General features: G+C 37.7%; 2 protein-coding genes across 2 annotated transcripts; one reads left to right on the top strand and one right to left on the bottom strand.

Moving 5' to 3' along the window:
- Positions 1-805: 805 nt before the first annotated feature.
- Positions 806-3172, top strand: LOC145583747 (uncharacterized). The gene is made up of 2 exons (XM_081640730.1): positions 806-1507; positions 2495-3172. The coding sequence occupies exons 1-2, from the start codon at positions 806-808 to the stop codon at positions 3170-3172; spliced, it is 1380 nt and encodes a 459-aa protein (XP_081496856.1).
- A 15118-nt stretch (positions 3173-18290) lies between these two features.
- On the bottom strand, positions 18291-20967 carry LOC145584682 (uncharacterized). Its single transcript, XM_081641492.1, has 3 exons — positions 20599-20967; positions 19266-19333; positions 18291-18752 (listed from the first exon to the last, which is right to left on the bottom strand). The coding sequence occupies exons 1-3, from the start codon at positions 20956-20958 to the stop codon at positions 18314-18316; spliced, it is 867 nt and encodes a 288-aa protein (XP_081497618.1). The 5' UTR covers positions 20959-20967; the 3' UTR covers positions 18291-18313.
- Between the last annotated feature and the right edge of the window lie 4776 nt (positions 20968-25743).

Consider the following 25743-nt stretch of genomic DNA (forward strand, 5'->3'; position numbering starts at 1 on the left):
GGATGAGAGCATACCTTTGGGGGATGACCCCGCTTGGACTGTGAGAGTGGGAAAGAACTTGGACCCCCACCTCAAGGAAAAAATCATTCAGGTACTTAGAGAATTCAAGGACATCTTCGCTTTTATAGTAGATGAAATGCTGGGTATAGACCCCGAGGTGATGACCCACGAGCTGAATATCAAGGAGGGCTACAAGCCCGTCAAACGGAAACTCCAACATGCCGGGCCAGAGAGAAACAAAGCTGCAGCCGCTGAGGTTAGGAAGCTTCTCGAAGCGGGTTTCATTTGAGAATGCCAATATACTAAGTGGCTATCCAATGTCGTGCTTGTTAGGAAGCCAAATGGCTCCTGGCGCATGTGTGTAGACTTCACAGATTTGAACAAGGTATGCCCGAAGGATGACAATCCTTTGCCCAAGATTGATAGGTTGGTGGATTCGACCGCTAGTCACGCCCTCCTAAGCTTCATGGATTCCAATGCGGGGTATCATCAGATACCCATGTCGGAGAAAGACCAAGCCCACACGACCTTCATCACTAGCCAGGGGGTATACTGCTATAACGTGATGCCATTCGGCCTGAAGAATGCTAGAGCTACATACCAGCGCCTGATGAATAAAATCTTTGAAGAGCAGCTAGGCCGGAATGTTGAGGCCTATGTTGATGATATGATTGTTAAAAGCAAGGAAAGCCCAGACCATATAGCAAACCTAAGGGAAACATTCACCACCCTTAGGAAATATAAAATGAAGCTCAATCCCACCAAGTGTGTCTTCGGGGTACAAGGTGGATAGTGCTTGGGCTTCATGGTTGATCAGCGTGGCATTGATGCCAACCCGGACAAAATCCAAGCCATTCTTGATATGGAATCCCCCAGGAATGTGAAAGAAGTGCAACGCCTTACAGGTTGCCTAGCTGCGCTGGGGCGATTCCTATCCCAGTCAGGTGATAAAAGTTTATCCTTTTTCAAGGCGCTCAAGAGACCCAAGTTCTTGTGGGATGAAGAGGCTTCAAAAGCCTTTCAGCAATTAAAAGAGCATTTGATAAACACCCTGAAGCTTGTTAGCCCTCTCCTTGGGGAAACATTTTTTGTGTACTTGGCCATATCAGACTATGCCCTGAGTGCGGTTCTTGTTGCGGAAAGAGAAGAAGGCCAAGTACCAGTCTACTTTGTCAGCCATGCCTCAAGGGGAGCTGAGACACGATATACTCTCATTGAGAAGGTGGTGTACGCTTTAGTAATGGCCAACAGGAAGTTAAAGCCATACTTTCAGGCACACCCAATCAAAGTGCTCACAAGCCAGCCAATCAAGAAAGTGCTAGAGAGCAAAAACCGTTCATCCCGGATGACTGATTGGTCAGATCAATTGGCTGACTTCGGAATTGAATTTGAGCCCCGGAAGGCCATCAAAGCCCAAGCCCTGGCTGACTTCATAGCTGAATGCGCACACAGGCCTACTCCAATAGACCCCACCGCCCCTGGGCTCTTTACGTGGATGGGTTGTCTAGTAAGGCTAGAAGTGGGGCTGGGCTGGTCATCATTTCCCCGGAGGGAGAGAAGTTTGAATATGCTGTTAAGTTTGCCTTCCATGCTTCCAATAATGAGGCTAAGTATGAAGCACTCATCTTGGGGCTAAACTTGTGCCAATACATGAAAATCAAGTCAGTTCAAGTATGCTCAGACTCACAGCTCATAGTGGGGCAAATGACAAAAGAATTTGAAGTAAAGGAGGAGAACATGAAGGCCTATTTTGAAAAGGCTGAGAGCTTGTCAAAATCGTTTGACAATTTCGAGATCAAGCACATTCCCCGCTCAGATAATTAGCAAGCTGATGCTCTTGCCCGCCTAGCTAGCTCGGTTGAGGGGATAACCCCTTGAAACATCATGTGGGAAGTATTGGAGAAACCAAGTATTCAAAGGCCCACAATCATGGAAATTGATAGAGGAGAGACTTGGATGGATAAAATCATTCAATGCTTAAAGGGAGAGCTACCTGGGGACACCCCCGACTTCAAGATGATAAAAAAAACGGGCTGAGTGGTTCGTGCTTCATGAAGGAACCCTCTATAAAAAGTCTTTCACACACCTGTTGCTGAAGTGCATAACCCCGGAAGAGGGGAATTATGTACTTAGGGGCATGTGGCAGCCATCAGGGCGGGAGAACTATAGCCGGAAAGGTGCTGAGGGCTGGATTCTACTGGCCCACCCTGAGGAATAACGCCATGAATATAGTCAAGAGACGTGAGAAATGCCAAATGTTCGCTGATATGCCTCATGTCCCGGCCAATGCCCTCACAAGTATTCAGTCGGTCTTACCCTTTAATCGTTGGGGCATGGACATCTTAGGGCTATTTCCCGTGGCCTTAGGGCAAAGAAAGTTCCTGATAGTAGCAGTGGATTATTTCACTAAGTGCGTTGAGGCGAGCCAGTAGCAACAATCACCGACAAACAAGTCTAAAAATTCATCTGGAGGAATATCATTACCCACTTCTAGGTACCTCGCATTTTGATCTCAGACAATGGTCGACAATTCAATAGCGGTCCAACTAAGGAGTATTGCAGGCGCTTTGGGATCAAGACAAGGTTTTCCGCTGTATGCCGACCCCAGACAAACGGCCAAGCTGAGGCAGCTAACAAAACCATATTAAAGGGGTTGAAGACAATGCTGGAAGGAACAAAAGGGTCTTGGGTGGATGACTTGCCTGGGATCTTGTGGTCTATTCGTACCACCACCAAAGAAGTTACGGGGCAAAACCCTTTTGCCTTGGTATATGGGAGTGATGGTGTACTCCCCGTAGAGGTTGGGATCCCATCCCACAGGTTTACCTTCTATGACTTCGACCAAAATGATCAGCTGAAGCCTTTGGCCTTAGACTTACTCCCAGAGATAAGAGGAGATGTTTTGCTTCGCTCTATAGCATACAAGCAAAGGATTACTCGTTACTTTAACAAAAAAGTCAAGGCAAGACCCCTAACAGAGGGAGACTGGGTACTACGAAAGTGTGAGGCTGCTGGCAAGCCTCCGGCATTGGGAAAGCTAAGCCCAAATTTGGAAGGGCCTTACAAGATTAAAGAGGTGATTTGCCCAGGGACCTTTCGCTTACAGACTCCTGATGGCAAGGACCTCCCCCGACCATGGAATGCTGATAACCTTCGAAGGTTTTATGTATAAGCCTCTCCCTTACAATGATGCCCTAGGGGCAATAAGAGTCGATACCAGGAAATCAACTTTAATATAGTGCATCATTGTAATGTCTTTTGCATTAATGTTAATATAATGAAAAACCCTCCAGCTGGGATGTTTGCCCTTTATATGTTACACTTTGTCGTTTGTTTTTACTTAGTTTATTTTTTTGAACTTTTATATCACTTGTTAGCATAACCGACAATCATTTAATAGCACCACATGCCTGGCATAAAGCATTTTGGTTCGGTAAGACAAAAGTTTGCTCCAATGTTTGGGGAAAGATGATAGCCTATGCTCAAACATTTGAGATAAAGTCCTGGTCGAAAGATCACTCGTAACTAAGGGCTCGTTTAGCCCTCAGCCTCCTTTAAAGAGTTGGAAAAGCCCAACTCTCATATAACTTACAACTTGGGGTTTGTGTTAGCCCCAGAATTGTTTAAATTATCAGTAATGAGTTAGAATAGCCTAGCTCACATACAACTCCTACCTTGGGGCTCGTTTAGCCCCTAGCTTGTTCCCATTATCAATTCAAGGGCTCGTTTTAGCCCTCACCAAGCACCAATGGCATGCTAAGGCAACTCGTTAAGTGCCTGTGGCTTTTTTTTGGCCCCTAGGGGTGAATGATCAAGAAGTGAGCAAATATTTAACAAAGGATAGCGGAAAGAAAAGCATACGAATTCCATAAACATCAACAAAACAAAGTCTAAGCAGGATTAGCATTTACAAGTCATCAAGCAAAAACAATAGGTCATAAGTCTCATACATCCCAAAGAAATACATCCTAAAGAAATCAGTCAATTCTAAGACAAAGGCTGGAGAAGTTACTCTTCGGTCTCGCCCTGATCAGCTAGTAGCCTCTTTCGCTCCTCCTCTTCAGCAGCACGGACAAGGTCCTTAACCTTATCCCGCACCTGAGGATAAGAATCCTGCAGCCAAAAAGAAGCAAAGGCAGTCTCCATGTGGGTCATGGTATCCGCAATCCCGGCCTCGAAGGCCTCATATCCAATCATGGATTGGAAATCTGTGAAAGCGGGAGACTTCTTCCATTCAGCAATCACCTCGTCTTGACTCAGCTCCGCCTTCTTCTTGGCCTTAGCCAGATCACTCTTCATCCTGGCCAGCTCAGCTTTCTTCTCCTTCAGCTCAATTGTGATCAGCTTCTTCTCTTCCTTGGCCTCCTTGAGCTGAGTCTCAAGGGCTTGGGCGCTAGACTTTCCGGCCTCCTGGGCATTAGCAAGCTCCTTCTTGGCCTTCTGTAGTGCCTCCTGGGCCGAGTTAAGTTCTAGCTTGAGATTATGGATCTCGGTCCAGGCATTCGAAAGCTCCGTTTGAAGACCCTCCATGTTTTTCATAGCTCCTCTCTGGTACTCCTCCGCGAGCACACTCAGGGTCACGCCAGCTTACATCAAAAAAGATAAGAAGATGGTTAGTACAATCCTAGAGATGGACAAATTATGACAATGTATAACGAAACATACCTTCAAGATACCGTCAAAGGCGGAGGAGATGGCCTTGGAGGGCTCCGTCCTCACCACCTCGAAGTCCTTCTCCGAAGGGAAGCGGGTCATGGTTTTCTTCACCATCTTCTTGCGACCACGCTTGATCAAGCCAAGGAGAGACTCAGGAAAATAAGGAGCCCCGGCCTCACAGCCTTCCCCACCTTCATCATCACTCTCCTCTTTAGCCTGAGGTTGTTTCCCTTGGTCCCCGAAGCCCTCATACTCCAAGAGCTCGATGTGTTGAGAGACCGCCGGGAAACATGCCGGGATCCTTGGTCATCCACCTCCATTATTGTTGCTTAAGAGGATCCCTCCCCTCTCTCAACTGTCTTCCTCCTTAGCTTCGAGTTCTTTGGGTTCTGAAAAGACAAGTCACAAAGTGATGTTAGCAAAGAAAACAACGTTTTTAAGAAATTAATCCCAGGAAAATAGGCATACCGGGGGAGGAGGAGGAATGCTCATATCTCCCCTCTTCAAAGAGGCCTTGATCTTTCCAGATCGAAAGTTTACTTGAGACATCTTCCTCTGGAGTTTACCTTTCAACTGCTCGTAGGCAACACCTGAAAATCAACATTCATACAAAGTTGTTAATAGCAAAGCCCAGGAGAAATCATAAAAGCATGAAACTTATATAAACAAAAAATAAATCCTACCCCTATCATAGGAGTGGCTCAGGCCCACAACACTCAAAAACCGCTCTTTCTTGAAGTGCTTATCCTTCAAAATCCACATGGTTAGAAGCTTCTTCTTGGACCCCCTTTCCTTATACGATTGCAACCAAACAGCCCCCACGGCTTCATCAACCCCCATGGCAGGAACATTATAATTCAAGCCGATCCTAGGCACACCACTATGATCTCGGGGAATCCTCCAACCCCCAGCATGAAAAATGAAAAGAAAAGTGTGGCGGAAACCCTTCTGACTTGAGGGATTCGTGTTTATGGTAAGGTAGAACTCCCTATCATGAAAGGCATACCACCCATGGCTATCTACACTACCCGGGACCTGTTGAAGCCTATGGGTGTTCCTAAAGGCGGTTACGGTGCAAGGTGCTCCAAGTAAACTACAAGTGGCTATGTAAGCGTTTATTGTCAACCAGGAATTAGGAACAATCTGAGTAATACACAAGTTATACTCATTCAACAATTCCTCAATGAAAGGGTGCAGGGGAAATCTCAACCCATTATCCAAACAATTCTTATATATAGCTATACACCCGGGGGGAAGGTTATCTACAGTACTATCACCCCCAGGAGAAGAAATGAGAAAAGGCTCCCTAACATGGTACTCTGTCTGCAAATGTCTAGTACCTCCCGATAAAGATTTAAGCCAAGCGGGGGAGGGGTGGCACATAGAGGGGCTAATCCTCCTAATAGGCGGTTTAAAAATCGCCGGCGCCCCAAGAGAAGAAGTAGATGTATCATCCTCACTCGACATGGTCACCACACCATCAACAAGCAATTTGTTCAAAGAACCCCTAGAAGTTGGTTCACATGCAAGAGAAACTTCCCAAGGGGAAGGAGGCAAATAATAATCAAAGCCTAAATCATGCTCAGGGGGTGGGGATGGCATGCAAGGAAAAGTCACACCCAAAGGAATAGATGAATCAACACTACTACCAATTACATTTGCTACAAGTACTCCCCCCGACCATATTTCCTTGGACAAGTCATAAGATGAAGGGCCGAGGAGAGAATCTAGGTAATCTTAAGGCGCTTGGTCATTCATAATACATGCATAGCTCAACTCAAGATTACCCCAAAGTATGCTTAAGGTACATATGAAAATAAAACAAGCGTACCTCTAAGCCTAACATCATCAAAGGCGCAACCGAGGAACAATCAAGCATACAAGGAAAAATAACAAACAATTACTCAACATGAAGATGTGATACTTGGAGCTTAAAAAACTAAGTATTGAAAGCTCACCAAGTGGTCAAAGAAGCCGGAAGAATTTCTTGAAGCAAGACGAGCTCACCCCGGGGAGAAGTACACTTGAAATGTCAACAAAAAATTCTAAGTGTTAGAATAATATTCAAGAGACAAGCTTAAGTGGAAGACAATTCATGGGAATCTAGAGAGGATTTATCTCCTTAGCCTATCAAAGCTCTCGGTCTAGTTGACACCAAGGTCGGATGCTGATATGGCACCCAAGGCTCTCGGCATATCATAACAATGCCGGTTCTCTAATTCCCCCTTCAGGCATCCATGAGATAAGCTACTTGGGTCTCTCAGCTCTCATCCTATCTTGCGCACCAAAACACCGCAAGGCACCTACCCAGCCCGTCAAGCAAGGCCCTCGGCCTGCTAGGCTGAGCACTCATTCGAAGGTGAGGCCTTCGGCTTGTGCTTAACCCCCTCAGCACATGCGAATACCCCCTTGGCATTGATGCCATATCTTCAACCCTTAAAAAAAAATTTAAAAAAAAATGAAAAATGGTCGAGTAATAAGACCGAGAGATTGGGGTCATAATCCCTTCAGCACCGCAAAACCCCCGCGGCGCGCCCCGTATGCCCTCGGCTGGGTTAATAACCCCCTCGGCTTCTTTCCTACCCTCTCGGCTATCTCCCCTCTCAACCTCAAATAGTCTAAACTTGGAATATATACCAAGTTATAAACACTTAAAAGGCCTCCCTCTCCTCGGATTTACTTCACAAAAATTCTAAACTCAAAAGTAAAAACCCAAAAATCATAACACTAAAGGTCTCCGATCCCCTCTCGGCCTATCCGCCCATCAAGGCATTCGGCAGGGTTACCACACCCCCTCAGCAAGGCGCGTACCCCTTCGGCATTCGCAAAACCCTTCGCCCAGCACGCTTACCCCCTCGGCCTACGCGCCTTCCCTCTGCATATCCGCGCTACTCCCTCGGCCAGCAGCTCAATCCCTCAGCTCAACTGGCCGAGTGCGCTGTTATCCCTCAGCATACACTTAATTAAACACAAAAAACCATCCTCTCTCCCTCTGCTAAGCCTAAAACTCGCAAATTCCGAACTCAAGGCTCTCCGCATCTCCTAATAGGCCGAGCGTTAGCCGTGCTCCCCCCTCAAGCATCGACGCCGAGCGCCCCAGCTCAACCGCATACCCCCTCGGCAGGGTCAACAAGGCCCTCGAATAGGCGGGACACCCCCTCGGTCAGGCGGGGCTCCTCACCTCTCACCTCTCACCTCCACCCCGCATTCCTTTTTCCTTCGCCTCAGCGTACTTACACGCCAATCCAACACCTCTCGGCCTGGCACCTCCTCAGCTAGGCCAAGAGCCTAGCTATCTCTCCCTCGCGCACGCACAAAGGCCCTCGGCCAGGGCATCCAACCCCTCGGCCCTTTTCAACCCCCTCGGCGTTGCAGCAGGCACCCCCTCGGCCAGCACTGCTACCCCCTCGGCAGGTCCCCTCACATCCCTCGGCCCGACAATAATCCCCTCAGCCTGATGGGTAACTCCCTCGACTCTCTCCTTTTCTCACACCTCATCTGCACTCCTCACATCTCCCTCTCATATTCGCGCGCCCACAGCAAAGCTAAGAGTCCGGCTCAGCCTAACGCCACGCCGAAGCCCTCGGTCATCTCTCCTCTTCGATACTCGTTCTACCTATATCACCCCTGCTAGGCCTGAACTCAAATTTTCAGCTACATCTAAGCAAAAACCTTCGGCTTTACCAGCCTTTCCTCCCGGCTTATTCACATGAAAATTTGAAACTTAAACACACACAGCCACAGTGCATACCCAGTCGAAAATAAAATTCAAGACCCAAAAATTCGAAAGAATTCAGAAAATTACAAGTACAAAAACACATATTCATGCTTTCAGATCTGCAAATTCGAATCAAAAAGTGAAAAATTTTCACATACCTTTTGAAGATCTTGATGAACTTGGAAGAACTTGATGATGTGAGCTTGGGTGATGTGACTTGAACCCTCAAACTCTCAAGAACTTGAAGGAAATTGGAGAGGATTTTGAGAATTTCTCTAAGGTAAATAAAAAGTGAAGAAGTAAATGAAGTGAGGTGGGGGTTCATATGTTGGAAGCTAAGGAGATTAAAACTCCTCAAAACCCTGGCTCAAATGGGCCTAAGTGATGCTTGAGCCCAGAAAATCACCATTAAAGGATTAAGCTTATGTACAAGCTTAATTAGCATTCAACTTTTAATCCCAAGCTCAGCTGAAGAATCAAGACAAATCATGCCTTCAGCAAAATACATGGAGCTCAACCTGAAGAAAAATATTCTGAAAAGGGAAAATCCCTCAGTATCTATAAGCTGTCATCAAGCTTAACTCTCAAAACCGCTCAGTCATCTACATTAAAGTACTGTCAATGCATTACTTGGGGCTGATTTCCACCCTTGCAAGTCACTTGGGGTTCATGTTAGACCTCGGGTACGCCTCAAAATTCGTTCCAGCTTACTCCGCGTGACATCCGAACTTCATGCGATCTCGTTCCCATATCACGCGTGGGGCTAAATGTTTGGGCCAAGTCCATTGTCCTAAGTCCACTGCCTTGGAATTACGAAAATACCCCTCCATGATCCAGCCCATCATTAGTCACAGCAAAGTACAAATTTACCCCTAATCTGTCCAACTAAGTACAACTTCTGCCACCTGAAAGTACATCTATAAATAGCTCTCCAATCATTAATGATGATAACTTTTTCCTAATTCTCTAACCTTCTCTCTCTATTTTCTCTCTCTATATTCTCTCTCTAAAGTACTTTTTCTCTCTCTACTTTCTCTCTCTAGAAAGTACGTTAACTGACTTAAGCATCGGAGGGGCTTTTCCGGGCCACACCCCCGAGGCAACTAACCTTCTCTCTCTTTTGCAGGCCCAGCTCTCAGACAAACAAGGCGTAGCTGAGGGAAATTCAGACATTCATTGGACTTAGGACATCTTGATATCATTACCTTGGCACCGAGGAGTATTCTGTTTCCAGAAACATTGTTGTTGTATTAAACTTTTTAACTATGCAGGACATGTTTTGGGCTGGGACCGACAAAGTTTTACAACATCATTAAATATGGAGTATTTAAATTTTGAAGGACTAAGGCTTTGTAGTATTAAACTTTTTAACTATGCAGGATATGTTTTTGGCTGGGATCGACACGACTTACACGCTCATAGAGTGGGTGGTGATCGAATTGATTAGAAATCCACGAGTTATGAAAGAGCTACAACAAGAGGTAATAAAAATTGTCGTTTGGAGGTAAAGGTCGCAAGGTTTGTGAGGATGATCTTGAAAAAATGAATTATCTAAAAGCCGTGATGAAGGAAGCACTCAGGCTACACCCTCCGGGACCATTGTCAGTCTTTCATGAGTCAATTCAGGACGCCAAAATAAATGGTTTCGACATAGCTGCTGGTACATTGGTGATCATCAACGCGTGGGCTATTCAGACAGACTCGATGTATTGGGAAGAACCCGAGCTATTCCGACCTGAAAGATTTCTAAACAGAAGTTTATCAGATAATTTCAGAGGGCAAGATTTCAGATATATTCCATTTGGTGCAGGCAGAAGAGGTTGTCCAGGGATATCGTTTGGTATGGTTTCTGCTGAACTCGTGGTCGCGACTCTCATTAACGAGTTTGAATTGAAACTTCCTGGTGGAATTCAGGGTGATGAGCTAGATATGACTGAAATTGCGGGGCTTACAATTCACAGGCGAGATCCTTTTATGGTCATTGCTCCTCTTAAAATTTCGTCCTAAGAATCTAAGATGTTAAGTTCTTGTATGAAAGTATGCTGAACTAAACATGGGTTTGAAGGTCATTTCCATATCCAATGAATCAATTAAGTCATTTATTTTTTCTTAGTATAGTGGTCATTAAGAATTGTTAGTAATTTGTAACTTTATCTACTCTTTCAATATCAATAATGATTAATGAAATTGGGTGTTTAGTAATACATACCGTTTGTAATTATATCAACTTATAAGGCAAAAGACCGCTGATTCGTTAATAGTTAAAGCTCATTTTCTTTCGGCAAGTGGTCAACTGAAACAAAAAAATTAAATTAGGTGGTTTTTTACAAGATTTTTCACAAAAACAAGGATATTTAAGGTGGTTTTTGACAAAATTTCTTAAAAAAATTCTAATTTTTTTTAGGAAATTACTTAAATTACTTCCACTGCATTGAAACCACCCTCGACCCCAAAACCACCACCTCTAACCTCAAAAACTACCATCCTGATGAAGCACTAAACTACCCTCACTACTTTGGAATATCTTCCAACCACCTCGAAAATAAACTTATCACCTTGAAAACCAACCCCCGGCCCGTGGTGGTTTAAGGAGTGTTTTGAGGTGGGTCAACGTCATAAAATTAGATCAATAGTCGAAATTCGACTAAGGTAGTATCTAAACATTTATCTTTTTTTAGGTAATTTCTCACAATATTTAGGTTTTATTAAGCTGTTTATGATTGATAAAAAAATCTTATATTTATTGAACAATAAAATACAAGGTATTATTGTTTAAAAACAAAAAACAAATTTCAATCCATAATACCCAATTTCAATCCTGATAAACATATATATCATTACTTCCCTTACGTGTAAATTCAATTATTGGATGTTTAGTTAGTAACTACTCTCCCAAACACACACATACCAAAAAAAAAAAAAAAAAAAAAAAAAAAAAAAAAAAAAAGATATTGATATTTCTATTATTAAATTCAATGAAATATGTGTTTTACAATAATAATTGCCAATTAGTGGATTATGCCATCGGTTTTTTTAACTTCTTGCGGATATGAAGTTTTTGGATTATTGGTATGGTTTGTACTAGCAACCTTTTTCTTTATCTTTTCCTTTCCTTTCCCTCCCCCTTCACTTTTAAATTAACTTTTACATTTAGCAATATAATAATTCATCCCAAAGGTGGAATGAAGGGTGGAAGACTTGAAACGTGGATGCATATTGAAAACACCATATCCAACGCTAAATATTTCAGAAAAAAGAAAGGGTGAATGAGTTTTAACCAACGACTTTGGTATTACGTTAGTGTTGATACATACATATCATGTTAAGAGCAATTTATCCTAAGTTTAAGCTATTGATTGACGCCTAGGATTTGTACATTTGTTTATATATATACTCTATCACCCAAGGTTGTCAGGATCGACTTTGGATCGGTGAGAAAAATAGGATCGAATCGGTAAAATCGGATCGTAGAATCGTAAGATCCTACAAAATTGATAAAAAGAGTAATAAAAAGGTTGCTACATAATTAGATAACATTTTTTAAGCCATAAAAATGGTAAAATTTATAGTTTTAGTAGTTAGATAGTAATTTTCTTAGCTTAGAGAAAAGTTTAACTACTTTAGGCTCATTTTATTAAGTAAAAGTAGGATCGTACGATCCTGACCGATCCTACTCGATTATGAACGATCCTGCACGATTTTGTCCGATCCTAACTGATCCTGTATAACCCAATAATAATTTAAGCGAAAAACAGGATCGTCCGATCCTGTAGGATCTTGATCGATCCTATGCGATCCTGACTAATCCTGTGCGATCCTGACCGATCCTACAGCGATCCTGCTTGCTCTGCAATTCTGCATCCAATCCGAATCGTTTGGCTAAAATGGGATCGTAGGATCGTACGATCCTACAATCCGGATCGCGATTTTGACAACAATGCTATCACCTAATAAGCCAAATTGGGTTTACCTAAAGATTGAAGTTTCTACTTTAGCAAGGAGTTTTCTCTTTACATATTAAAAAATAAAATAAAAATAGGATTTTTTGACAATTATCACTTAATTGTTGTTGTTTTAGCAATTACCACCTACAATTTTTTTTTTTTTTGAATTTTATCACTAACTATTTTTTAAAACATCAAAACTTCGCACCTTCTTGGCTCTGAACTGAAGTGTGATAGTTGGTGGTAAATTTGTTAAATTAAAAAGTATATGAATGGGCTTGGCAACCCAAACAACGAGGAGGAGAGTTTGGTCCACAAACAAGGCTTAGAAGTTTCTATACTAAAACTTATTGGCAAAAGTAGGAGTTACTCCTCTAACTTATAAAGTGGAACTAGGCCAGATCAATAATCCTCTTAGGGGTTGAACATCCTGCCGAGGTAAATCCTTATCTAGTAGCGATACCTGCCTCTGATACCATGTTAAATTTCGAAACAATATGAAATGGGCTTGGGCAAGCTGAATAAGGAGGTAGAGAGTTTGGTGCACAAACAAGGCTTAGGAGCTTCCATACTAAAACCAATTGGTAATAGTAGGAGTTACTTATCTACCTTATAAAGTGAAACCACCTCTCCTTTTTCTCTAATGTGAGACACTCACAAGTGGATTACAATGGGTTTCAACAAAATTTATAATAAAAAACTATATGTAAAAATTACTAAAACAACAACAATTGTAAGTGATAATTGTCAAATTTTCCTAAAAAATATTGTTGAATTTCAGGTTGTGGAGGATTTTCATACCTTTCCCTGTATGATATGACCTCTTCTACCAATCAATTATCTTAATCAAAAGCATGATTAAAGTATTGTTTTTTCAACCTTTCACCACAAACTGTCATTATTTATATTTTATATTTATGCACTCGTGATGCAATAATTAGAAAACAGAAAATGTGCGTTATACTGTATTAGCAACAAAAGAAACATCCTTCTCCAAAAAAGGCATTTTATTGAAGCTGCTTGAGTGTTTGAGAATATAAGTAGATCATTTTAGTGGTTAACCACACCCATGCTCTCCACTCCTTAGTCCATACTCCAATCTAGAAAACTTATCTTACAAAAGAGTAAACATGCTACGTTTAGTCCGTGTAAATGGCTTCTCTTTTTTAACATCTTCTAAAATATTAGTTAAGTCACAAGCAAAAAACAACCTATTATTGCCCAAATACAACCCAAATCGCTTCTTTAGAAGCAATTACATTTTGAGAAACAGTAACAATAATAATTTCGTGGCACCAATAAATTGTGCACAAAGTCGTGAAGATTTGAATCAATCATCAAAGGAAGTTAATGAGAATTCTACGGCGAGGCTCCAACAAGGAGAGTTTATCATTCCTAAACACGTCGCCATAACCTTGGATGGATGCAGGAGATGGCATAAAGCCCGCGGCCTAGACCTTGATTATAACTCTTTCTTTCAGGCTAACTTGAGGTTTGTTGAGTATTGTCTGAAATGGAAAGTTGACACTGCCACAAGTTACATCTACGGACTTAGAAATTTTAAGCTGCGATCTAAGGTATTCCGTTTCTTATGTTATCAATTCTGATTAATTTTTGTCAATTCCGATTTTTTTTGTCAATTCTGACCTCACATTGAACCCAGTAGACCAATATGCCTCCAAAAATCTACGAAGAACATGTTTTACGCATGAAATTCAAAAAAAAAAATTAAATCATTATATTTAACGGTTTTCTTAACGATAGGTGTAAAAAACAATTTTTTAGAATTTTATTTGGTGATAAAATAAAAGTTTTAAAGTTTTTGATGATAAAAAACAATTTTTTTATTTTTTTGTTTGTAAAAGTAAAAACATCCTATAAATTCATGTAATTTAACTAATTCCAACGCATAGTCCTTTTTTTCTTTCATTGCAGGAAGCGGTAGATTTTTGTCTGGGGCAGTTTGAAACTTTTTTAATGGAAGAAATGGATAATCTTAAAAGGTACTTTGATACTCCGCTCATTTTCCTCCATGTAATAATCAAAAGAATGGAAAAAAAATTATCAATAAGTTAAATTTTCTTTACAATAGTATAAACATAGTATAAGTATTTCAAAGATGACAAACAAAAATTTTCGTTTTTTTTTTTTTTTTTTTTTTTTTTTTTTTTTGGGTGCTAATGGAAAAGGCAAGTGATGTGATAATTATAATTATAAGAAATCTATACTTTCAGATATTTATAGGCATATAATTAGGGTAAGGGTAGTCAATTATGTATTCTATTATTGGACATACATGACTACATGTTTAATATTGGACAAAGTTAGGGTCTATTCATATTTACTGAATTAAACTGAACTGAACTGATTGGAGCTGAGCTGAATTAAATTGAACTGAACTGAACTGAACTGAATAGAGGTGAAATAAATATTTAATAAGAGAAGGAAATTAGGAGTTGAAATGAACTGAACTGATTAATATTGACCTGACCCGATCTGAGACCAAAACAATAGCTTTATAATTTGTAAACGAAAATTAGTATGACACCTTAATAATATGACACAATAATATTGAAAAAGTTAATATAAGACAAAAATAAACGAAAGTTAATAGTTTTGCATCCACTTGTGCATTTTTTTTTGTTTGCCTGTTTGATGATTCAACCATTATATTGACCCGGCCCGATCTGACCCACTACAAAATAATTGTACTAATACAATAACCAAGTCTAGACACCAATAACTATGAAATAGAATGAGTATGCAGTATGCTTATCATTTAATTTGCTTTTCACAATTTTTATTAAATTAAAAAATTTTATCGTTGTGAAACAGGAAAGGAGTAAGAGTGTCAATAATAGGACAAAAATATGTGCTATCTGAATCATGTCAAGCTACGATAAAGAAAGTGGAGGAAGCAACAAAACACAATACAAAACTTGATTTAGTCCTTCCACTATGCTACACTTCACAAAGCGACATAGTTCAAGCAACAAGAAAAATTTGTCACAAAGTCAAGGAAGGAAGCATTACATTAGAAGATGTGAATGAAGATTTGATTGAACAACATCTTTCTGCTTGTGGCTCTCGACCTCTTCCCGACCTATACATACGAACGAGCGGTCTACTCCGCATTGGGATGTTGTTGGGATGGCAAGTTGCCGATGTTGAGCTGTACTTTACCAAAACTTGTGCACCTGATTTCGGCGAAGATGAGTTCCTTGATGCTTTGCGTTCCTATCAACAAAGGACTTATAGGTTGTTTGGCAGTTAAAATGAGAGCAATGTGTTTCAGCTTCTTCTGGTCAAATTAAAGCTATTAAAACTCCTAGTAGGTTGTGGTGTATGTTTTTTTTTTTTTTTTTTTTTTTTTTTTTTTTTTTTTTTTTATTGTTCTTAAAATTGCAAGACAACTTTTAGTCTTTTATTTTTATTTTTTTGGTTAGAAGCTTTTGCGTGAGATCGGACTCACCATCAGTCCAATATATCTGACAATAATATTCTAATATAGACATTAATAATATAATATTTGACATTAAGAATCTAATAATCTAATGTCAAATATTGGATTATTAATGTCAAATATAGATTATTAATGTCATATATTAGAATATTACTGTCACATATTAAATTATTATTGTCAGATATTGGACTCATCGTGAGTCCGACTTATCCATTTTTTTTTTCCTTTTTTGTTAATCATGAAATAATAGAGGCCTAAAAAAATACTTCCACTTTTAAGTAAAATCATATGACCCAATGACACCCAATTTTCCATATCCTATTTAAGAATAATAAAGTATTTGTTTGATTGACACGAAAATGCATTAGAATTAGTATAAGCTGAATACTCTACCACTTTCACCGAGCATGTTTGGTTAAAGGAATTTCTTCTTCTTTTTTTTAGGAAATTGGTTAATGGAATTTCTCTCTATGCCTTTAGTTTTTTTTATATTTATTTATTGGTTAGAAGGAAATAAAAACTCTTAATCTCACATTTATGGAAAACGAAACTCAAATATGAAATCAGTCACTTGAATTTGAAATTCTAAATATAAATTCGAAACTTTCACCATTCTTAACAAACTTATACTTTGAGCATAAAACCCAAATAAATATAAATCCAGAATCTACGCAAAAAACTCAACATAAGGGCCCAAAAGATTTTAAGAATTCCAAAGGAGGATTTGTCGAAGTTTACGGGATACAACTCATACAAGTCCAGATATAACTCATACATGATACAAGGTGTGCTTACGAGGTGTACAAGGATGACATATTGACATATAATGTTCTACAATTATAAAGATAGTTTAGCCTGTTCACGAGTTCTCAAGTTAAGCTTGGACTTGCTCATAAAGTCGTCTCAAGGCTAACCCAAACTCGACCAAAAAGGTTTATTGAGTCAATGTTTGACTGTGTTTTGAACAATTTGAGCTTTAACAATCGTTAACAATTCGAACTCATTATCATCACGACCTATTTGAAATAAAAATTCTACAATGTCATTTATCAAAAAAGGCGCCACAGTACAATATGTTGATGTGGCAAAATCTAATTGGTCCGTATTTATAATTTTGATTTTGATTTTGAATTATTCTTTAATTACTTTTTCTGGTTTTGTTGTTGAAGTACTACGTACTCTTGTTCTGTATTTTTACTTTAAATTGATCAAATAAAGCGTGAATGTGTTTATGTTTTCTTAATATTGCTTTCAATGTTTTTCAATAAAAAAGTTAATGAATTTTTATCGATAACTATCTAAAGCCAATTTTTGTGAGAAACTACGTTATTAAAAAAATGTGACAAGAAACTACTGTACCTATTAAATTCGTATATGTTGTGATAAACTACGGCTGCCTATTTAAATAAAAATGTTGTAAAAGAACACCCTTTCATGCCGGTCATGTGATGTTAAATCAACCAAATTCTCACCTTTTTTTTCCCCAAATCAATGTCCAGCATCCCAATTCCATCCATATATCCCTCAATTTCTCCATCCTTGCTTTCCTTGCATTATTTTCCCCTTCCCCTGCTTCCATTTGACAATTGCAATTTGGATTTCTTAATTTGGTCTAATTTTGCGGGCTGAAATTGCTACAATTTATGCCTTGGTTGCTGCGCTATTGTTGTTGGAGTAGCGTGCAATGGTTGGAATATAATGGTCATTGGTGTTGCTGCTGCTTGCGCCTTGGTAGGGAGAGCACGGAAGCAAGGCTCCATGTGACATATGGGCAGCAATGTATAGTGTGGAAGAGTGTGTGTGCTGGTGGCTTGTGTTAGTGTTAAAGGATCAAATCAACCAAAAGCTTAAGCTGATGGTTGACGTCCAGGATTATGTTTTATACTCTATCAATCCCCCATCACATGAAAGGCCCTTTGAGCTTGAAATGTGGATGCAACACATACATGCCCTCTCATACCCGGTGCAAATTAGTTCCACTTTTAAGTGGGGGTGGTTGAGATTCGAACTCATGACCTTTATACCACCCTAGCTCTGATACCATGTTAAAGGACTAACTCAACTAAAAATTTAAGCTGATGGTTAAGACTCAGGAATTTGTTTTATACTCTTTCAGTTAGTTTTGGGGATACGTGAGGGTAGTTTTTGTCATATATTAAGGTGGGTTTGGGTGTCGTGGTGAATCTGGTGATGGGTCAAAATGGTGTGGTGGTGAGGATGGTGTCACTAATAGTGGGACATGGAAATTAAAAGGCAAAAGTGCTTTTAAAAGTTCACGTAATCGACACACAGGAGGTTAATGCCGGAGAAATTAGTTAACGGTGAAAATTTGGTGAAGTTTTTAACAACATTTTGATTTTAATAGGTAGTTTCTTACATCATTTTTTATAAGGTAGTTTCTCATAAAAATGGTTTTTAATAGATTATTTCTCAGAATAAATCCTTTTAGTTACTGAGTACTATCCCTCGAGACTTTACTTTTTGACGTCATTTTTCAATTTAATAACATTTTGTGCAAATTAGAACATATGATCACTTTCCAAATGTCCTTTCCCTTTGCTGAAAGGAGCGCAAGGCTTGGAGGAACTCAGCTTCTTCAAATTCCGGTGCGGGAACTTGGGAGAAGTACAGCTCGGTTTGGGCTAACTGCCACATCAAATAATCACTAACACGGAGGCGACCACCAGTTCGGATAAGCAGATCAGGGTGAGGCGCGCCACGAGTCCATAGCTCTTGATCAAACAAGGTCTCGTCAATGGCTTTGGGTTCCATCACCCCAGCCTTGACCTTTTCGCAAATGTTCCTAGTAGCTTGCAGTATATCTCTAGTCCCAGAATAACATATTGCTAACATCAACTCCAACTTCTTTGTGTGCTTTGTTCTTGTAACATCTTCCACTTGTTTTATAATGTCTTGTAAAGATTTGGGGAGTAGCAATCTTTCTCCAATCATCGAAACTTTTATTTCTTTCCTGCAATTTCATAGCAAACATGTAAATAATGTAACGTATTCAACAAGCTGAGTGTGAATAACTTAAACAAATATACCAACTTTAATTTTACTTAATAGAGATAATGAAAATAATTTTATATGAAATATATTGTAATTGAAGATTAGTGATCAAAAATCAGCTTTTATAATCTCTACTAAGGTAATTTAAAGTCAAATATATACAAAGTATATAAAGGTTAAAATTATATATGTACTCCGTATTAGTAAATGCATGTGCCTATAAATGTGCCAGTGCTCAGACTGTTACGTACACTTATTTAGAACCAATCAACAAAAGGAAATATGTAACTTTTTTTCCACAATATAAACTATAAGCGACTTTTTACATGCACCAGCTACACTTACAAAAGAAATTAAGAATACACTATATATGCATTAAAGATAATCAGCATGATTTGCAAACTAATCAAGCTAAGTAGCAATTAAGATTAGGGTGCTGCCAATCTGCCATCATGGTAAATATATACAGTACCTTACAAAATTCTGCAGATTACTCTCTAAATATTTTTCAAGCTGCTCAAATAATAGATCGTTGGCCTCCTGCAATTCAATTGGAAGAAAATTTAGTGGAATGCAGCTGGATCAAACAACAATGTTCAATGAATAAATGGTTTTTTTTTTTTTAAAAAAAAAAAAAAAAATGTTTAATCACTTGTGTATCAAGGCTTTCAGGGTGTTACATATGAGATTAATTAAAATGTGAAAATATTAAAGTTAAAACAAACATTAATTATGTAGATACACGTCATAACATTATCAATGGAGTATTTGTTAATTGGATCCAAAATAAATTAAATATATAATATTGATAATAATAAAAATAATAATAAAAAAAAGTCCGTCTTGTGTTGCACTAGTTATTACTTGGTAATTCGTATGAAAAATCCAATTTCTTTGATCATTTATTTTGTGTGTGTGTGTTTTTTTATTTTAGATGTGAGATTGTCAATACTTTTCACATGATATATATCTTAATTGAACTCTTTCAAGTCTCTTAAACTTTTTTGGATATTTATGTAAAATCTAATTTCTTTGCTCATACATTGTCGTAGTTTAAAATTGAATTTTAAATAGTTTCATGCAATGTGATCTTAATTCCATTTAACTTTATAGAATTGGTAAAGCCTTATCTGACATCAAAAGGCATATTATTAATTGGATTGTTATAGATTGATGCTTTTTTTTTTTTTTTAACAATTAGTCATTTGTAGTAGAAGACTCAACAAAAATACAACTATTAGTTAGGGACAGGGCACTTTAAAAATTAATTAAGGCCGATTAAGGATTCTACTACAACGTTAAATAATAATTTAATAATGTTGACTTACATGCATTTTAATTAAAAATCAGCATGCATAAAAAAGCTAGTATTTTTATTAACCAACAATAATTCATCACTCTAATAGTTAAATCTATTATGGACTAAAAAAGAAAAGAAATAAAAATGAATTATATCTTCTTTGCAATTATAATTATAAAAACGTTAAACTTACAACAATCAACTCTAAATAAGATTGAGTAAAATACTTAAAATCAAAATCAGAATAACATAGAACACATTTGTACAAACAACTAATACAATTAATTAGTCAAAAAATAATAATAATTAACACAATCATAGTCAAACCAACAAAACAACCAATTCTTAGCAACCAAACTAGCTTCACGCTGATTACCAAACGAGGCCATAATCTCAACAATACAAATGACCAAGAGATCGAGTGGCTTAAGCTAAGATAGATGAAGTTGAGCTAACATACTTAGATGAAATAAATAATCAAAGAAGATGATAAAGGAACACTTACTTGTCCTCTTTGTAGGTTTTTGAAAGAATACATAAAAGTGGTGGCAGTAGAAACACCCCATTTAAGACAAAGGTCAGCAAAGAGGGTGTTCACTTCAAAGAAGGGATCATAATTTAGAGGTTTTCCTTGAGCCTTAAGCCACCTCCTACTACCATCTAATATTATTGCAACATGTTTTGGAATAAGCTCTTTTTTAAGATCAGCCTCTAAGTATTTTTCATCATTTTTGTAGATGTGTTTATTGTTGTTTCCAAGTACAACTATTTTTGAGCAATAGTTTGAGTTGTTTTTGGTAAAACACAAGTAATTAAGGCTTGGCTTGTGCTTGAAACATGTACCAAATTGTACCAATCTTTGCATTTTTAGCCTTTTTTTTTTTTTTTAATTTGAGTTTAGTGACTCAACTTTGCTTTGCTGTTGTTGAAATTATGTTGGGTAATTGACTAATAATTGAGTGGTGGAGTTGTTGGAATATAATTGTGAAATTATTGTTGTAGGTCATACTCTATTTTTGCTCGGCAATCAACTCAAGCTGTGATGGTTGTTTTTTTCATCATTCTTGTACTAGTCTTTAACTAGTATATATAGTGCCAATACTTTGTGTTTGATGTATGGCCCACAAAATCCTACTATGTTTGATGCATGATTAATGAATGATTGTAGATTTGAAGCTGAATGATTTCCCTTCTTTTTTTTTTCCAAAAATGTATGATTAGTGAATGATTAAAGCTGGTAATTTTTGTATTTTTTTTTTCTAAACTACTTAAATTGCTTGATCAATGACTGAAATTAATTTATACAATATAATTTTAAAATTGATTAAAAAAAATTTTGAGATCAATATGATTTATATAACAAAAGGCATCTGTTGGAGAAGGTGGGGTATATAGGTTGGATTTTTATGAGATTAATGGAAGGTTGGATTTTTATGGGAAGACCGCGCAAAGGTTGGATTTTTAATTTTCATTTTTTCTTTTTTTTTATTAATAAAATAGCTATGTGTTCTTTACAAAACAACTATATGTGATTTTCTTTATAAATAGCTATATGTTCTTTAAAAAACAACTATATGTTCTATACTGAATAATTATATGTTTATTCCCGCCTTTTTTTTTTATTAAGAAAACCGATGGTGCATCTACATCCATGGAAAAAATTTCAACATAAAAAACGTAGAGCCAAAATTCATCATCACCACATCAAATCCGGTTTGTTTTATGATGTGATAATTGATTGATTTTTAAAATACTTTCCATTTTTGTACACGTAAAAATAGAAATATGGACACAAGATAGACAAACTTGCCAATTGCAGCCATTTAAAGTTTGTATTTTGTAAATTGCAGTCATTTTAAAAAAATTGCAAATTACAGCCCAAAAGTACTAATAAATTAGGAAAATTTGCAAATTGCAACCCAAAAGTTCGTATAAATTGTAAATTGCAGCCCGATTCAACTTTTTCATCGGTTTATAAATCGAAGAATCTTCTATTAAGGTTTTAGGGGTCATTTTAGCCCTTACTGTTCCGAATTGAGCTCGGAATTAGCAAAAAAAATAACGCAAGTGTCTCGTTTTGCGTAATAAAAATGTATCGATTTGTAGAAAACTGTCAAAATGAGACACTTACGTTATGTTTTTGCTAATTCAGAGCTCAATTTAGGCCCCTAAGAGCTACAATGACCTCTAAAACATTAAACGAAGATTTTTCAACATGTACCAATGAAAAAGTTGAATCAGGCTGCAATTTACAATTTATACGAACTTTTGGGCTGCAATTTGCAATTTTTTTTTAAATGACTGTAATTTGCAAAATACGAACTTTAAATGACTGCAATTTGCAAATTTTCCAATAAATTAATACAATTTTTAAATGGCTGCAATTGACAAAATTTCTTTGTGTGTTAATAAAAATAATGAAATCTAGATATGTTGAATAAATCTAATTTAATTATGTTTTATTCCTAAATATCAGTGTAAAAATATAGCTAAAGTTCAGTCAAATCATGACATTATATCGATCTAGATTGTATAAATAAAAATTCAAACCAAATCTCTAGATATTTCATGTGAAAAAACCCGAGTGTTTTAAATATTTGCTCAATATACTCCGTATTGAGCAATATTTCTGTCATAATGATTATGCTACTCATGGATATATATATTATCAATTTAACAATTTCTGTCATAATAGAGATGAGGATAGCCTATAATAAGGGTATAATAACGTCATGAACAACATTTTTATTATTGTTGCAAACTTGCAATATATTTGAATTGCATACCGTCATACCTCATACATAATATTTCCACCATTTTTTTAATTTGCTTGAAATTTTACACTAATTACTAGAGCTCTCAATTTGGGTATTTAAGTCGGGTTTGAGTCGGGTAAAATCAGGTTTCGGGTTGAATTAGGATCAGGTTATGTCGGGTCAATCTAGCCTCAGATGAGGTTCAGGTTGAATTAGAATTAGCTTATGTTATGTTTTTGCTAATTCAGAGCTCAATTCGGGCCCCTAAGAGCTAAAATGACCCCTAAAACCTTAAACGAAGATTTTTCAACATGTAAACCGATGAAAATGTTGAATCGGACTGCAATTTACAATTTATACGAACTTTTGGGCTGCAATTTGCAAATTTTTTTAAATGGCTGCAATTTGCAAAATACGAACTTTAAATGACTGCAATTTGCAAATTTTCCAATAAATTAATACAATTTTTAAATGGCTGCAATTGACAAAATTTCTTTATGTGTTAATAAAAATAATGAAATCTAGATATGTTGAATAAATCTAACTTGGTCATGGTCTGCATGGAGCCCAAGCAATCTTTGAGTACAGAATAAAAGGCCAGCAACTTAATTTAGTTAAGATTTTATCTTCTATATATGTTGTTAAGTATGTTAAGTAGGATATGCGTGAAATCTGTTAGAATCGTGGCAAAGGCATGGCAAATTTATTAAAACGGAAAAAGATAAAAAGATAGATTTTAGGAAAAGATTTTCTAAATGATTATTTCTTCAAAACTAAATATCAAAAGGATATTATTCTTTTGATAATCTTTCTTTATTTTGTTTTCCGAAAAGATTTTCTTTAAAAAAAAAGATTTACTTAAGAACCGTGTTTTGAGATTTAGTTAATTTAACATAATTATCTTTTGAAAACCCTACTTGCTATACAAGCTAGACTTGTATAAATAGTAGAAATTTTATTTCATAGTTTGTGTGAGTTTGCTTGAAAAAATCTTTTGTGCTTTAATTGTGTAAGTTTGCCAAGCTTATAATTTTGTCATATTAGTTTCGGGTTTCGTGCAAAACTTGCCTAACATATACTAGGGTCATATATTTTGTACTGGTTGGGTTCTTGGGTGAGTGTGTGAATTATATTTTGCATACATTGTGCAAGCTTCTAGTGTGAGGCTGTGAGAGTACTTTGGGAGTACTAGTGAATCTAAGTTTGGGACTTAGATTGAGTAGGATAGGGTCCTACTGTGTAGCAAGTTCAGTGTGGAACTTGTGAGTAAAGGTCTGTTTATGATAGGTTGTAATTTGGGATTGCCCTATTATAGTGAAATGATTTGGTTTTGGAAATCCCATAGAAGGGTCGAGGCTTTACTTCCAGTTGGGCCCTGGAAGGTTTCCTCGTAAAAATCTATGTGCATTGCAAGTTCGTTTTCAGTTTATATTCCGCAAAAAGTAGCTATAGGAACTCACATACAATTCACCCGCCCCCCTCTTGTAGTGTTCGTCTCAACTAACATTCTCCCTACCCCACTATCTCCATATTGTATTACTTTCTTCAATTTCTCCTACAACTCCGCGTATGGTGAAATGGAGCAAGTATTAAAAAACGGAGGGAGTAGATTTTATAATTTTATGTTCAAAATATGTTTAAATACTTCCTCTGTTTTTTTTTTTTAAAGTTACATCCGTTTGGTTTTCATGAATTCGTAAGCAATATTTAAAGTGAAAAGAAAAAATAGGGCTCATGTGATAGAAAATATAGAGAGAATTTATTAGTTAAAAAAAGGTGATGCAACTAATTAGAAACTTCCGTTATAGAAAAGTGATGCAACTAAATAAAACAGAAGAAGTATGAAAAATCATTGTATTGTAGTTTTACTAATGGCTTACATAGCCTAGTAAATGTAAATTTATATTTCATTAATGTATTCACCAATTTCTAGTCGGGTATATTTATACCTACATCTGAGTATAATCTCGTTTGCGTATCCAATATTGTTGGTTTTGACATGCAAAACAAGACACTTACATTATTTTTTTTGTTAATTCCGAGCTTATATTGGATAAGGATAAAAGCAACCCTTAAAACCTTAACAAAACAATTTTCGCAGCCAAAACCTTAATGACATGCAAAATGAAGTACTTAAGTTTTTTTTTTGCCAACTTCAAGCTAAATTTGGGTCCTTAAGAAGTAAAATGACCCCATTACCTTAATGGAACCCAACACGTAAACGAAAAAAATAATTAATTTGTTGACTACTAATGGAACCCTAACAAAATGTATAATAGGATAATTTTGAGGAAAAATTGCCACCATTAATCCCAACTTTGCCTCGTCCGCTAATAATACTCCCTACTATCGTTTATTCATCATCACTCCCAACTTTGTATGGGATTAATTTCTATTGCACCCAAATGACTTGGAACCGGTTGAAAAGGTAAACTTTGCTGACTTGTGATTAGTTGCACACGTGTCACATCATGATAGGTTAAAATTAAAAAATTAAAAAAAAAAAACCCACAACCACTTCCACCACCACCACCACCACCCTCAATCTCGCCGGAACCCTAACCCTAACCCTCAATTCCACCGGCAAACGGTCGGCCAACCTCCGACTTCCACCAAAAACCACCGACCATCCTAAACCACCCATCCCCGACCCTCGAAACCACCCACACAGCCGGTTTTCGTGGCTGATTGTCGAGGAATTGAAGGGGGTGAAATCGAGGGTGGGGGAAGGGAAAAGGGTGGGTTTCGAGGGCGGGGAAGGGGTGGGCACCGTTTTCCGATAGCGGGGGAAGGGTTTTTGGGGGTGGGGGAAGGGAAGGGGTGGGTTTCGAGGGAGGGGGAGGGCTAGGCGCCGTTTTTCGGCAGCGGGGGAGGGGTTTTTTGGGATGGGGCCG

This window comes from Chenopodium album, chromosome 16, assembly GCF_948465745.1.
Source record: "Chenopodium album chromosome 16, dcCheAlbu1.1, whole genome shotgun sequence".
NCBI lineage: Eukaryota > Viridiplantae > Streptophyta > Magnoliopsida > Caryophyllales > Amaranthaceae > Chenopodium > Chenopodium album.

Coding starts and splice junctions, on each gene's coding strand:
- LOC145583747 (XM_081640730.1), top strand. CDS start 806: ATGGTTGATCAGCGTGGCATTGATGCCAACCCGGACAAAATCCAAGCC. Junction 1,508..2,494: donor TTACGTGGATGGGTTGTCTA/GTAAGGCTAGAA, acceptor ACCCACTTCTAG/GTACCTCGCATTTTGATCTC.
- LOC145584682 (XM_081641492.1), bottom strand. CDS start 20,958: ATGCAAAGATTGGTACAATTTGGTACATGTTTCAAGCACAAGCCAAGC. Junction 19,334..20,598: donor AAAACCTACAAAGAGGACAA/GTAAGTGTTCCT, acceptor ATTGAATTGCAG/GAGGCCAACGATCTATTATT. Junction 18,753..19,265: donor AATCTGCAGAATTTTGTAAG/GTACTGTATATA, acceptor ATGAAATTGCAG/GAAAGAAATAAAAGTTTCGA.